The 15165-nt window shown below is 57.5% G+C and overlaps 1 protein-coding gene across 1 annotated transcript; it reads right to left on the minus strand.

Moving 5' to 3' along the window:
* Nucleotides 1-534: 534 nt before the first annotated feature.
* SLC4A1 (solute carrier family 4 member 1 (Diego blood group)) lies at nucleotides 535-13037 on the minus strand (the record flags this gene model as incomplete). The annotated part of the gene is made up of 20 exons (XM_082374476.1): nucleotides 535-1554; nucleotides 2244-2420; nucleotides 2520-2689; nucleotides 3746-3999; nucleotides 4494-4660; nucleotides 5207-5296; nucleotides 5744-5917; nucleotides 6794-6988; nucleotides 7103-7251; nucleotides 7426-7632; nucleotides 7876-8086; nucleotides 8595-8791; nucleotides 8946-9030; nucleotides 9186-9309; nucleotides 9758-9893; nucleotides 10002-10182; nucleotides 11043-11110; nucleotides 12113-12282; nucleotides 12379-12389; nucleotides 12951-13037. The coding sequence occupies 20 exons, from the start codon at nucleotides 13035-13037 to the stop codon at nucleotides 1474-1476; spliced, it is 2934 nt and encodes a 977-aa protein (XP_082230602.1). The 3' UTR covers nucleotides 535-1473.
* Nucleotides 13038-15165: the final 2128 nt, after the last annotated feature.

Below are 15165 nucleotides of genomic sequence, written 5' to 3' on the forward strand. Positions count from 1 at the left end.
AGGCCAGGCGCTGTGCTAAGCAATCACTTTATGGACAATGTCTCCTTTAATCCTTATAACAAACCTACGAAGTAGGTACCATTATCGTCCCCATTTTACAGATGAGGAAACTGAGGCATAGAACAGTGAAGTGGTGGGAAGCAGCTGTGAGCCTTCAGGAGGTACCTGAGAGCTCTCTCTCAGCCTCCTTTTTTTCTGTCACACCCTGATTCCCAGTTTCAACCATCTCTTACCACTTCCAGTTCTTTCAACTCTTTTTATATTTTTCTTTTGTAAAAAAATAGATTTTGCCCATATTCTGCAGTTCCCACTGTCTCCTACCCCAATTGGTCGAATCTGGGTTCTCCCCAAGATTTGGTTCAAGTGGAGTTGAGGACAGTGTGTCTCTAATTGGGGCTCGCCTGCGCGAGTGTGCCTGCGTGTAGCTGAAGTACAATGAAAGCTCTGAGGATACACAAGGTATAAATTACAAACCTCCCTCCCTCCCCCTCCCCATCGCCTCCCTATCTTCCCACCCTCCCCCCACCCCCCATCCAAATCAAGAACAGACTGTACACTGCCCCCCACTCCCAACCCCAGGGCAAGGTCTTGTCTCAGTCACCTCTGTGTCCACGGGGTCCAGGGCCTTAGATAAATGTTTGTGGAATGAATGGATGAGTGAATGAATGAGAGCGTGGGGGAGGGAGCAGCACTTAGGAGTCCTGAGTCCCAGCCCTGATTTTGTCCTCACCTGCACCTTGCCATCACCAGGACACCTTCCTCCGCCCCAGAGAAGAGGGTCCCCAGTGGGAGCAGAGAGGGGGGAAGAGAGGGGCCAGCAGGGGCATCTCTAAGCATGGAAAGGTGGGTGACTGAAGTAGACTCTGGCCTCAGAGGTCAAATCCCAGCTGAATGGCTCAGGAGCTATGTGACTTTGGGCAGGCTTGAAGAATGATGACTATCGTATAATAGTCTTTTCAGATTTTACGAAGCCCTTTTTTCACGTTTATCTTTGGTCCTCAGAAACCATCCTGTAATGTGGGTGTGATTATCAATATACCCATTTTGCAGACGAGGAAGCAGAGGCTGGAGAGATCCAGGGACTTGCCCAAGGTCACACAGAAAGCAGGAATTTGAATCCCCCCCCACCCAACTCCCATCCTCTTTACTTCCCCTGTCTGTGTCATGAGGAGGTAGGGCTTGGATCTAAGTCTTCCAGGGTGGGACCCCCAGGTGGCAGTGTGGCCACAGGAGGGACTGCACAGCGAATCCCCTACTGTGGGCCCCACTGGCCTTTTCCATCCAGAAAAGCCAGTCTACCCTTCATGCAAGGTTTCCTAGACACCCTTTCCTTCCCCCACCCATGGCCCCAGGGCCTTGACTCCTGCCCCAGGAGGGACCTGGGAGTCCGTAGGGTGCCCATGAACTTCTGCTTTTCCTGGGAGAGTGGGGAAGTGGAATGATGGAGGGGGCTCTGGGACCTGGGCCCTCCCCTCACACAGGCATGGCCACCTCATCGTATTCATCCTGGCCATTCTCCTCATCGAAGTTCGGCTTGCCATTGTCAGCATCCAGCTGCGGGGGAGGAAGGACATAGGGTGAGTGGCTGAGGGCCCAGGTGAGCCCTCCCCCCAGCGCTGAGGCACCTCTGCGGTGAGGAGAGCCTGTCTCTCTCTGAACCTTGGACAAGACTTGTCCTGTCCCTGCATCTCCTAGGGTTGGTCTAGATGAGAGGTTTCCTCAGGGTGCGGAGCCCCCAGGAATCTGGTGCCCTGGTAGTGGAGGGCCTCCAGAGGGCAGGCAGGAGACCCCCTTCACCGGGGCAGCGCCACAGTGACCTGTGTCACATCGTGGAAGAATTCTACTGGAAGAGCCACTCTCCGGATGGTTTATAAGACCACAGGACTAGCTGCTCAGTGGTGGGGACCACCCATGTGGAACACATCTCGTGAGCCTCTCAGTCCTCTCACCAACCCTGTCATTATTCCTCTCTTTACAGGTGAGGAAAACTGAGGCACAGAGAAACGAGGCCGCTAGCTCCAGGTCACACACACTGGGATGTGGCAGTGCCGGGATTTGGACGCAGGCCCCAACCTAGACCTTAATCACGATGCTCTTCTGCCTTCCTTAGTTCCCAGACACACCTCTCACATTCTCTGAGCCCCACTGATGACCGCTCACTGCCCTCTGCTCTGGAGTTGTGCCCTCTGGCCATAGGAAATGGGGGGAGGGGCACGGGCTGGGTGGTGAGAGAAGCCACTCACACACTGGAGCTCCAGGTTCTGGAAGATGAGTGGCAGCAGGAAGCGGCGTAGGGGCACCGTGAGGATGAGGATGAAGGGCAGGGCCAGCGAGATGGTTTTGATGCTCCTCACCACCCACAGCACCACCAGGCAGATGATCTGAGTGCCCGTGAACAAGTGCATTCGCCAGGTTCTCACCTGCGGGCGGAGGCTGGGGTCATGGCCTGCCCTGCCCAGGCACCCAGCCCCGCCCCCCCCCACCCCGCCCCGACCTGGGCAGCCGGGAGGGCCCCCTACCCGCTTGGCGTAGGGCACATCCGGGTGGTACTTGCGCGGCTTGAACAGAAGCAAGATGCGGTCAAAAAGCTGGATGCCACTGAGGGATGTGACCCCCATGTAGAGGAAGATGCCAAACAGCACAGCCAAGGGGATGTGGGACAGGATGGGCCCCATGAGGATGGACAGGCCTGTGGGGAGAACCGCACAGTCTTAGCCCCAGCTGCCCCAGAGGATCGGCGCCAGCAGAGACTGGGGAATGAAGTCACAGGGACTATATGGAACCCTTTTTGTGGATCCTCTTTTTTTTTTTTTTTTCTGGCCCCGCCGGGAACCTTCTGGGATCTTATTTCCCCGACCAGGGATGGAGCCCGGGCCCACAGCAGTGCAAGCACCAAGTCTTAACCACTGGACCATCAGGGAATTCCCTGGAGCCTCTTAATAGATATTACCCCCATTTTGCAGATGAGGAAGCAGACTCAGAGAGGTGAAGCAACTAACCTAAGGCCACACAGCTAGTAAGTGGCAGAGCAGGGAGTCAAACTCTTGCCTGCCTGACTTCAAAGCCTACTCCTTTAACCTAGGGAGTCACAGAGGGCAGAGAAGCCCACCTTTCCTCTTACCCCAGCCCAGAATGCCTCCATCACCCTCCACCTACCCAAATCCCAGCCCTCCTCCAGCTAACATCAGCTTCGCCTCCTTTAGGAAACTTCCCTGGCCTCTCCATCAGCGACCATGGTGCTGCCCACACCAAGCCCAACTGGACCGTCAGCTGCTCTAGAACTCAGATCAGTGACCCTCTGTCTTCACCTCACACCCCCACCTAGGAGCGCTGCCCTCTGTATGAGTCACAGAGCAGCTGAGCTAGAGAGAGCTCAGGCATCTAATGAACCCTCTAATGGTGCAGAGAGGGAAAGTTGAGGTCCAGAGACAAGGTGGGATACCTAGACAGCAGCGGGGCAGGGCTGGAACCCACAGTTCACTGAACTGTTGGAGAAGCTCAGAGTACAGGGTCTTGTCTAGGGAAACTTCCAGTAATGGAGTGCCTCCTCCATCCCCCTCAGATCCCATTTCAGTGCCTTGGGTATTTCCTCCAGAATTCCTTCATGTGAATAACTGACACTGGGGAGATGTGGGCAGTGGGTGTTTGGGGAGACCTGGCTGCAGGGTGGGCAGGGCTGGAGGGGCACTGGATCCTAAGGGGCAGGGGCTGAGGGTGCTGGAAAGTGTGGCCAATCCTCACTCACCCACGAGCACAGAGACCAGGAGCCCGCTGATCCGCTGTTCCTTGACTTCCTGAATCTGGGCTGCAGCCCCTGGGGTGCTGGCCTTGCTCATGACCGTAAGGGCATTGGCGTGGGTGACAGAACGCACAGTGGTGGCACTGAGCCAGGGCATCCCAAAGAGGGTGGCCACCCCGCCCATGCCCATGACCAGCAGCAGGTCCAGGTGGAAGCCAGAGCCCTTGACCACCTTGCGCTCCGGTTTGCTGATGATCAGCCTGGGGGTGTGGAAGGTCAGGAGTAACCAGGGCTCTCCTTCACCCCAACCCCCTTTACCCTCTCTTTCCTTCCCTAGACTTGGGTCCCTCTGTACTTTAGTTTATCCTTCTTTGCCCATCTCCCTTAGAGTTCCTTTCTCCCCTCCCTCCTGCACCATCTTGAGAATCGAGACTCTAAGAGCAGAAGTGTCTTCATCGTCGCCTAGAACACCCACCGGCAGATCTACACTGAAGCTAAAGAAGCATAAGCTTCAGGGAACCTCACGGGTACAGGCCCTTTCCAAGATCTAGCACCTAACTTTATAGTTCTCATTTTATATTCTTTTTATTAAAAAGGGCTCCCCAAATAGTACCATGTCATGTCCCACAAAACCTGGACCTCCTGCCCGTCCATCATTCCTACTAGCACTCAGTCCCTGATGCCCTGCCTGCCTGGGGCCTGTCCCTTTCTCTGCCTCGGACCCTCCCAGGCCCAGTCCCACCCTGGCTCTTACGTGGTGATCTGGGACTCAAGGAAGATGAGGATGAAGACCAGCAGGGCAGGCAGGGCGGAGGCAAACATCATCCAGATGGGAAATGGCTTATATAAGCCCAGCGGGTGGATGAGCCAGCCTCGGGCCGAGGTGTTGGATACGGTGAGGCCTTTAGGTACACTGAGTTTCTGTGGGAGGGGGATGCTGGTGAGAACACCTGGGGACAGGGGGATGGGGAAAGGTGGGGACAGGGGGATGGGGAAAGGTGGGGACAGGGGGATGGGGAAAGGTGGGGACAGGGAGAACCAGGGTCCTGGGCACTTGGGAACTTACTTATATTGAGCATCTACTTTGTACTCAGTCACTGCACTAAGCCCTTTACATACATTTTCTCATTCCCTACTTTATAGATGAGGAAACAGGATCAGGGAAGTTATGTAGCTGGCTTTGCATTGCACAGCTCTTTGGTAGCAAAACTGAGATTCATACTCAGATCAACCTGGCTTCAAAGCGGATTCTTTCCTACTGCCCTGGGTTAAGGAGTGAAAGGGGGCAAACTGACCCAGACCATTTCTTCAGCCAGAGGGGTCCTGAAGGGCTGTGGGAAGAACATGGGGCTGCTTGGAGAGACAGGGCTGGGGAAGGGGTAGTTCTAGCTGGCTTCAGGTTTGGGAAGGCAGTTTGGGGGAGGGGGCATACTGGGGGAATGAAATAAGGGTGGGGGAGAGGGTCACCTGGGTGTAGGTGTCCTGGATGAGGGCATCCACCATGACCATGATCAGGATAGAGATGGGAACCCCAAAGTCCCCAATGACTCGTCGCAGCTGAGGGCAGGTGAAGGGACCAGTGGTCAGTGCCCAGTTGCTTCCCACCTCTCACCTGCCACTTGCCCCCACTCCTGCCCCATCTTCACCAGGGGGTCCCACTCTCCCCAGGGGGAACATCTAATGCCCTGTCCTACTTCTCAACATACCTGCCTCCTTTCTTGTTCACCTGGCCCAGCCCCACCCCCGGCCCCACAGGTTCTCCACTCCCTTCCAAGAACTGTCCTTGGTTCCCCACTGGGTTCTCAGCCTGGACGTGCCGAGAAAGGGAGATGCGCTTGTCTCAAGAGTAAAATCCTGCATGATGAGGGGGGAGGGAGGGTTGGAATCGGAAATGGGAATCTAGGGTAAGAAGGGGAACTCATGGCATTGGGAAAGTACTGAGGGGAGTACTGTAGACTGGGATAGGGCAGTGTAGGCAAGGACAGGTGGGGGGGATGCGCTGACCTTGCCAGGGAAGTAGGAGCTGTTCTTGAACTTGCGCAGCATCATGGCGAACAAGAAGGTGCCAGCCATGAGCACAAGAGAGAGGAGGGCTGTGTTGGGCAGGGGGGCCTGAGGTTTGGGTATTCTTGTCACGTTGTGGTCATAGTTCTCCAGCAGTGGGTGGTCCTGGAAGATCTGCAGCAGAAAACCAAGGCATCCTCTTTCCTTCCATCCATCCATCCTCCAGCCATCATCTATCTGTCCATCATCCACCCATCCATCATCCATCTCTCTATTCATCATCCATTCATCCATCCGTCTGTCTATGCGTCATCCATGCATCAGCCATCTACCTATCTTCTTCCTCAACTGACATAGTAACAGAGGCAATGGGATTCCACAGCTTGGTTTTCAGGACTGAGGACCAGGCTAGGCTTGGGTGGGGCAGGCCATGGAGGAAATGAGTGTGTGTGTGTGTGTGTGCGTGCGCGCACACGAGCATCCAGGGCCTGGGAGCCATGAGAAGCCTGGAGGACAGGAAACAAGTCCCAAGGAGGTTCCTAAAAAGACTTAGGCTCCAGAGACTTGGAAACCAGAGAAAGACCCACCGACCAACAGAATCAGGGGTAGATGTACAGTATCCACCCAGAAGCCATGCCCTCTGCAGGCCCTGCACTTCCTAAGGGCAACTGCAGGAGGAGTGGGGGACTTCAGAGTCTCCAGAACCCCTGCTACCCCGCCATGCCTGCAGTTTCCCACATTCAGTCTCACACGTGCCCACTGGTTACTGCATGTGGTTATACACATGGGCCTGTGCAGGCAGGGGGAGCTCTCATGCACCGTCACTCCTCACAGCCATGGTGAGAATACCGGCCCACAGACAGCAGGCATCAACATGTATGTGGTCACAGTCACATACCGTGAAAACACGGCCACATAAATGCCATACAGACACATGTGCTATGACACCCACAGTCACACATCTTGTGCACAGTCACACACACACACACATGCACGCACACACACACACATGCACGCACACGTGCCTCTTAACACTCCTATGGCCCTCACCGTGACCAGCTTTGAGAAGGTCTCATAGATGAAGATGAGGGAGATGAGGAAGGAGAAGATCTCCTGGGTGTAGCGGGAGATGAAGCGGACCAAGAAGCTGCCCTCAAAGGCCACCACCAGCACCACCAGCAGGATGAGCCAGAAGCCAATCCATACACGGCCCACGATGTACTCCAGGCCGTTACTCTTGCAGAACTGTAGGGTGGTCAGAGGGAGCTGGGGTCAGATAAATGGGCCCAGGCCCCGTGCATTAAGCAGGTTGGGCCAGGGGCCAGTTACAGGGTGACAGTGGGGCCAGAACAGAGCTACCGAGAAGAAGGCTTCCTCAAACACGAGCAAGGGTCCTGAGAAGCCCACCACGAGCAAGGGCTGAGCCCCCAGCAGGGAGAAGAGGATGCCCTGCGCCGCGGTGGAGATAAGCAGTTCCGACACACCCATCAGGTTATGGGTCTTTTCTCCTGTGGATGGAAGTGACAGTGCGGTAAGGTCAAGATCATTTCCAGAGGCCGATAGAGCATTTCATTGACAAGCTGATGTAGGGGTCCAGAGTGTCAGATCGGGGCAAAGTCAGGGCTGATACAGAGGCCAGAGGGTCAGAGGTGAGGGTTAGTGGGACACACAGAGGCACTGACCCAGGAGGCCACCGAAGGTGATGGCGGGTGACAGGGCGGCAAAGTAGATGAAGATGATGGCAGACAGGACCTGGGGGTCCAATGCGTCTGTGATGTCACTCAAGTAGCGGGGGTAGCGGCGCCGGATGTCACGTACCAGTCCCCCGAAGAGCCTGCCTGTCCGCTGCAGAGGGTCATCCTGGGTGTCCTCTAGACCCCCATTCAAATCTGTAGTGAAGGACAGGACCACGGTCACGGGGGGTGGAAAGGGGAAGTGTGGGGAAAAGGGAATCGAGAAGGGGATTGTCTGATGGGAATGTAGGGTGGTCCAGGAGGCTGGGAGGCATGAGGACAGGGAGAGGGGACATGGGAGATTTAATGGGAAGAGGGGAGGTAGGGGCTCACAGGGCTGTGCTAGGGTGTCTGATGGTCTGGGGGCTCAGCAAGCCTAGGGCTGGGCAGGGCAGGTACCTAGGCCCTTGAGGAAGCTGGGCTCTGGCTTGGCAGAGCTGGGCAGGTAGCGTCTTTTCAGCAGCTCTTTCTGCACGGGCACCAGACTGAGCAGGGCATCCTTAGAGGGCGTGTCCGTGGGAGGCAACACCAGACTGCAGTCTAGGAAGCCCTCTAGGGAATGGACCAGCATCTCCTTGTTCTGGGCCAAGTATGCATCAGTGCGGAACACCTGGGAGCAGGAAGGAAGGTCAAAGCCACTAGGACCTGCTCAACAAAAGGATCCAAGAGGCCACAGCGAGGGCCTCTGGGGATCAGAACCCTCTCACCCAGCTCCTGCTTGCTAGGAACTGCTTTTCCTTCCCCCCTGGGCTTCCACCTTCTACTCTGAAAGGGCTTTGGGGAGGCAGACAGGGCCCTGAGTCGGGAAAGCAGAAAGAACTAAAGCGAACCAGGTGGCTTATAGCAGACCAGATGGAACGAGAGCAGATCAGGCCAGACCAGGCCAAACCTAACCAGACAGAACCAGGGCAGAGTGGGCCAGACTAGACCAGGCCTGATCAGGCAGGGCTAGGCCAGACTACACGGGCCTGGACTCCCCCTGGCCAGACAGGATGGAAGCAGCTAGATCAGACTGAATGGGCCAAACTAGTGAAGTTAAAGTAACCGGGGCCGGGGACGAGGCCTCAGCTGCCACCCAGCCCCCTGGGCTCCCCCAGCCCTCGCCGGCCCCTCCTCACCCTCTCTGACATGAGGGTGGCAGCAGCCCGGCCCAGCTGGGTGTAGTCGATGTTGGGGGCCTCGGGTCCCAGCAACACAATGAGGAAGCGCACGGGAACTGCCGGCTCCTCCGGCTCCTCCGGCTTCTGCTCTGTCTCCATAGGCTCCTTTAGTCGCACAAAGCCCAGCACTGGCCGCTCCAGGAATCTGGCACAGCCTGTTGGGGACAGACGAAGTGAGGTGGTCGGGCCAGGCCAAGGGGGGGAGGCGCGCTGCTGGGGTCCAGGCTTAGGGAGAGGCAGGCTGGGCCAGGGCAGGAGGCAGGAGCAGGGGACGTGAAGGGGGGAGGGATGGACGCTCTGCCCACTTACCCACTAGCACCAGGGTGGCCTCCCAGTCCTGGGGACTCTTTCCCAGCATTGCAGATGACGAGTGCCCTTCCGCACTCCCCTCTCCCTGTTGCAAGGAGGGTGGTGAGGGAAGTCCTCCGGCCACTCTGGACCCTGGACACCTGAGTAGCCCACCCCGTCTGCCCTACCCACTCTCATTTCGAACCATGTTCAGGTTGGGAGCTTTCCGGCTCTCCTCACACACCCCTGGTACAGCCTCACCTGTTCACAGAAGAGCTCTGTCTCCAGCGAGGGATGCTGTGGGAGCAGAGGCTGTGACGGGTCCCCAGAACGTGTCAGGACTGCAGGCTTCACACTCCCCAGGGCCTCCACGTCTCTGGCGTGGCTGCAGGACGACACACAGTGGACATGGGCTGAGTAGGCGGCTCAGCCTGGGCTGTCAGCAGAGTGGAGACCGGTGGTGGGAGGGACATGGGACTTGCCAGTGACCAAACTAGAGAGGTCCAGGGTGGAAGGAGAATCAGCCTCCTCTGAAGGACATTGTGGATGGAAGTGGGTGGCCTCTGTCTGGAATGAGTAGGTGGAGCCAGAAGAATGGATGGAGAGAGGGACCTTGAGAGTCCGCCCTCCTGGGGACCACTGGCCCCCAAACCTGAGCATGGAGACATGGTTACCGCTCGAGACGTGCTGGAAGCAGGAGACATTGTGGAAGAAAAGTGGGACCCAGCCTGGTAGGGAGGGGCCACCTGGACCCCCAGGGAGAGCTTGGGGCAGGTGGGCCGGGGAGATGGGCCCTGTGGGTGTGGAATCCAGGGCCTGGCAGGCAGGGGCACCTGTGTTTGAGCAGCAGGACCCGGAACAGATTTTCTCGGTCCTGAGGCTGGATCTGCCCCTCGAAGATAAACCTGTCCAGCAGCTGGCTGGCCACCCCGGCCAGGGATTTCTCTGGCAGGTCCAGGAGGACAGTACCTGCAGGCAGGGGAGGGGTGAGCGGGCTGGCTGGTCCTGGCCCTCCTCCTCCTTAGCAGCTTCACATGCAGGGGTCACACGCAGAGGGGCACAGAGGGGCTCACTCACCCTTGGCAAAGGCTTTCTGCAGCTCCAAGAGGCTCCAGAAGGTGAGGTAAGACAGGTGTGGGCGGCCCCAGATCCCGTCCTTCCCCAGGTTCTCCTCTAGCCGCACCCAGCGCGCTGTCTCCATCCACTGTAGCTCCTGGTTCTTTTCATCCATCACCAGTTCCCGCAGCTCCACGAGGACCTGCAGCCCCACAGGCCTGAATTAGTCCCTCAGGCCCCCAGCAGGGCTATGGGGAGGCTGGAAGCCCAGGGCACGGTGGGCACTCAGCAGGCTCTGAGAGATGTCTGTCAGAGGCCCAGGGTCCTGGAGCACTCAGGGCAGAGTCTGAGCTCAGAAGGGACCGTCAGGAGCTACATCCTCAGGGTGTAGAGTGAGGTGTGACATGTGAGGAGATGATTGAGGGTCCTCCACCTCTGGCTCTGTTCCCCAACCTCCTGACCAGGCCCCTCACCCCATTTCAGAGGCATTTGAAGAAACTCTGGGCCAAAAGGGCTGCTAGAGTGGGCAGGAAAGGAAAGAAGAGGGAAGCCTTTGGGGTCACTGGGTCAGCCTCCTGCCTCCAAGATTATTGCGTGGGCTCAGCATGCCCTTGGGGTTCCTTGGGGCCAAATGGCCAGTCCCAGGGGCCTAGCTGAGGGCAGACCCAATTTTCTAACCAGCTAGACCATCTGGAGTCCAGCAAGGATGTGAGGGACCTTGGGGGACTGGGCTGGGGAGAGCATGTATTTAATTCTGTGCTTCCCCAGGGAGTAACTGACAGCCCAGCCAGGGCCAGCGGACCTGGTGGCTCAGACCTCCAGCTGTCAGTTTATCTCTGTCCAGGGAGCTCCCCCATCAGTGGAAGGGGGCCCCGGGTCTCCCCCCTCACTGGGAGATGTCCTTTACCTATTTCCCAGGATGCCCATTCCTTCTCTCCCTGTTTGTGGGGTCTCCCCCATCCTGAAACGGTAGCTACCCCTCTGCTCCTCCCCTCCCCTGGTAGGATGATGGATCCCAAGGGCAGCACAGGAAAGAGAATCGGGGGAGGCTGGGGTGCTCACCTCGAAGATGTCTGGGGGGCGGTGAGGCACGGTGTGGTAGTCTGTGGCTGTCGGCTCGGTGAGCTGAGCTGAAAATCAAGAGGGCCGGTTAGCACTGGCCCCAGACAATTCCCGCAAGACTTTCCTGCACCGCCCAGCGTGAGCCTCGGACACCACACGGGGTGATGCCGCTCTCCCTCCCCTTGCCCCTGGCTGGGACCCTGCCCCTGCTGCTCAGTGGGCTGTGGCCCCCCACGCTTGTTCTTGGCCACCCAGCCTGGCACTGTCACTCCCCATCTTAGCGCTGTGAAGGACCCCTGGGGCTCATCCTCAGTGGTGACGAGGAGGGTCATCTCCAGGGGGATTGGGGAGTCCTGAATGGCAATTCTCTTCCCTCTCCTGCTACCTTCTGGGACCAGATTCCCTTCTTCCTTCCCACCTGCCTCAACAATCCCACCAGCCAGTAGCTTCTCGCTGCCTCCAAGTGGAGCTTGGGTGCCCCGTGGGGTCCGCCCTTATATTATTGGCCCCTACACCCCCAGCCCTCATTTCCCAGAGGGGCCTCTTATCTCCAATACCAATTGCCAGCACTTAAGTCCTGTTGACAGTAAACATATCCCTTCCCGGGGCTCCCCAACCGAGACCTTGGGCAGGCCCAGGAAGGTTTCCTGATGTTTCTCCGCCCTGAGGGTCCCCACGGCCCCCCCATTTCTCAGGACTTCTGAACCCCCAAACAGAACGATGTTCCCAGAACAGGCCCAGTGCCTGGCCTGGGAGCTGGCATTGGATGGGCACAGGTGGCATGCGGGCTCATGCCCTCGTCCCCGACAGGCCTGGTTGCCCTCTTACAAATCTAAGGGGCACAGTGATGGGTGACTGGTCCTGCCTCCAGCCCCTACCCCCACCCCAGTCACCTCCTGTGATCATTTCAAACAAAACTCTGTTTATCCTTCAATCAGCCAGGATTGTGGGAGAGCTGGCCCTGGGGCTGGGCCGGTGGGGAGCGGGGAGAAGGGGAGGACAAGTTCCCCACCTGTGTCTGATGGGGCTCAGCAGCCCATCCCAGCAGGAGAGAGGGAGATGGGGCTCACCTTCTGCTTCCTCCACCTGGAGCGTGGGGAACCCAAGGTCTTCATATTCCTTCTGCTCTAGAAACTCCTCCAGCTTATCTTCATTCTCCTGTGAGAAGTTGCCATCAGGGCTGGGCTGTGGAGGGGGCTCCACAAACCTCCGTGAAGGCAGGAGTCCAGGGTTAGGAGCCCTGCAGATGCCATCAAAGACTCACCTGTGAATCCCCCATGGCGCTGTCCTGATTGTTCAATTGTCTGTAGTGATCTGAGCCCCCAGCATAACCCACACTGCAGGTCCCTGCAGGGGAAAGGCACAGGCTGAGTGAGACACAGGGCAGCCTGGGGTCTCCCATTCGTCCCCACAGGGGGCTGTACTTGAGTGAAGGGGGATCCCAGGTGTTGGGAGACAATGGGGTCAGAGGAAAGAAGTGTGAGTGAGGGGTTGGATTTGTAGGTCTGAGGGCAGGTGTGCAGGGGCCGGAGAGACAGGGCAGAGCAGGGAAGATGAAACTTAGCTGGCACCAACCTAAGGATGTTTGGGAGGATGGGAGGGGGGGTGTTCTTCCAATCCTACTCCTTCCTCCATCCACCAGTCCTCACCTGGCTTCCTTTTCTGCCCATCCCCAGGAATCACCAACTCCAGGAACATGACCTGTCCGTCCTTCAGGGAGCTTAGCTGAGAGTCTCCACAGAATACCCTCTTCTCCCAGAAATGGCTGCCTCCTCCTGGGCATGGGGCTGCAGTATCCTTAGGAGTTGCTCACAGGTCCTGGATGATATGGCCTTGCTTCTCTCCCCTACTCCATCTTGAACTCCCTCTCTCTTGCTCTCTCATGACCTATTCCATTGGCCTCCTTACCAAGCCCTTTCCTGCCCCAGGGCCTTTGCACATGTAGTTGGCCACATCCTGGATGCCCCTACTCCCACACTTCAGCCCTTCCCACATCTCAGCTCATATGCTACCTCTTCAGATTCCCTTCTTGACCACCCTAACAGCCACTAACCCAATCTGTCATTTTCTGGTTTCTTAGTTCATCTGTGGATATATGGTCTGAGGACGCCTCTAGAAAGGAAGCCACATGAGTGCTAAGATCCTGCGCGTCTCAATCTTCACTGGATCTTCTACTCCTAGCAGAGTGGTTGCCACATAGTAGGTGCTCAATAAATATGTGTTGAAAGAATGTAAGAATGGCTCCCCCTTGCAGGCTTGGGGTTCTGGGGCTGGGGAGCCAGGAGGACTAGGACCCAGCCAGGAGGCAGTGGAGCCCTGCGCCTCCGTTTTCTCAGTTGTGTCTCTAGTGGAGAGGAAGGATGCCCACCGCAGGAATGTGAGGACCAGCCCAAGGAGAGCACAGGGGTGCCCTGGCGCGGCCCCAGGCTGAGTGTGGAGGGACAACCTTCTCTCCCTTACCCACGGCAGCAGAACGCATTGTAGCAACAGGGATTTGGGTCAGGTTGACAAACGTGCCCACTCTGTGCCTGGTATGGAGCCTGGGAAGCTGAGATGAACAAGACACTGTTCTACTCTCCAGAAGCTCGCAACCCGGACTGGGGAGACAAGCTGGGAACACGTGACAGGCTAAGGCGTTCAAGAGAAAACACGTGCCCCAGACAAACACAAGCAGTGAGCAGACCATGCTGGGTGCCGAGGATGCCTGTGGCAGGGGGAAGTAGGACTCGCGGTGGGGTTGCAGGTGGAGTGTCTCTGGTGGAGGGGACACTGGTGCTGGGTCCAGAAGCACCGGTGGGATGTGGAGGGCTGAGAGGTGGGGAGGGCTAGCCTGGGTGCCAGGAATTGTGGGCAAGATGCAGAGAGAGGACCATGCAAGACAGGGCTGGGCTCTGTGGGAGGGAACAGAGCAGGGAGTGTATACGGAAAGAACCATTCTGAGGAATGGATGGCCCTGAAGTCCTTAGAGATAGAGAGAGGGACATGAGCGAGCCCCTGACCCACACTGAGAAAGGCAGGGGTCCCTGCCTTGGGGGGTTGTAGGGCAAGTGATGGCCTTGGGGGGGCGGTTTCCAAAGCCTGAGGATGGGGTGTCCCTACTGCAGGGGACTTGCCCTTTGAGGAGTCTGGTCATGCACCTTTTTTCTCTCCCTTTTCTGTCCCTCTGTGTCCCCTTCTCCCCAGGTTCCCCTGCCTTCCTCTTCTCCCATTTTTATTCTCTTTCTCCCTTCTCTTGCCTTGTTGCCTGAGGTGCTAAACGCCACGCCATGCCCCCCCCCCCAATGCCCTATGGGCTGGGATTGTGGTCTTAGTTTCCCATTTGAGAGGGGAGAGGGTCAGAGGGTCCCTTCGGAGCCCGAGAACCCAGACATCCAGGCTGCCTCTCTGCCACTGACTGGCAGCTCCCCGCCTCCCTCTAGGGCTCAGTCACCCCGTCTGTACAATGGGAGGCCTTCCTACTGGGGTTCTGAGACATCAGTGAGAGGAGAGGGGAGAACAGAGGTGTCTCGAGCTCTGCTGGGGCCTCAGAGGGTGCACCCATGACCCAGATTGTAGCCGCCACCAGGCCCAGCCGCCCCCCAGCTGCAGGCCTTGCTCTGCTGGCACTGATAAGAGCCTGGACCCTGATGGCACCAAACACCTGGAAGCGCACCAAACACCTGGCCAGCCCGCCAGCCAGGGCCAGGCAGATAAGGGGGAGCAGGGCATCTGGAGCCCAGGAGATGGAGCACAGCTGGAAGAGGCTGGTGGGGGGGGAGGGTGGACCAGAAGGCAGGGAGGGCTTGCTGGTGGCATAGCACCAACTTTGTGTAATCGCCCCGACACCATACATGGCTGTGCCGTTTTATCTCTCCCCGAACCACTCTGTGAGGCGGATGATGTCATTAGCCTCGCTTTACAGATGAGAAAGCTGAGGTTCAGAGAGGTTTACCTGCTTCGGTGCCCTAACAGGTAGGTAGCAGAGGCAGGATTAAACCCTGCCCTATCTGACTCCAGCTACACCTCTAACCATTGCCCTGAGTTGTCTCCCAGAAGAGAAAATAGCTATTAGCTGGTTTAGTATCAGTGATTAAGAGCATGGACCCTGCAATCCGGCTGCCTGGCTTCAAATCCCAGCCCTGCC

This window comes from Balaenoptera borealis, assembly GCF_965194805.1.
Source record: "Balaenoptera borealis genome assembly, chromosome: 20".
NCBI classification, from domain to species: Eukaryota; Metazoa; Chordata; class Mammalia; order Artiodactyla; family Balaenopteridae; genus Balaenoptera; species Balaenoptera borealis.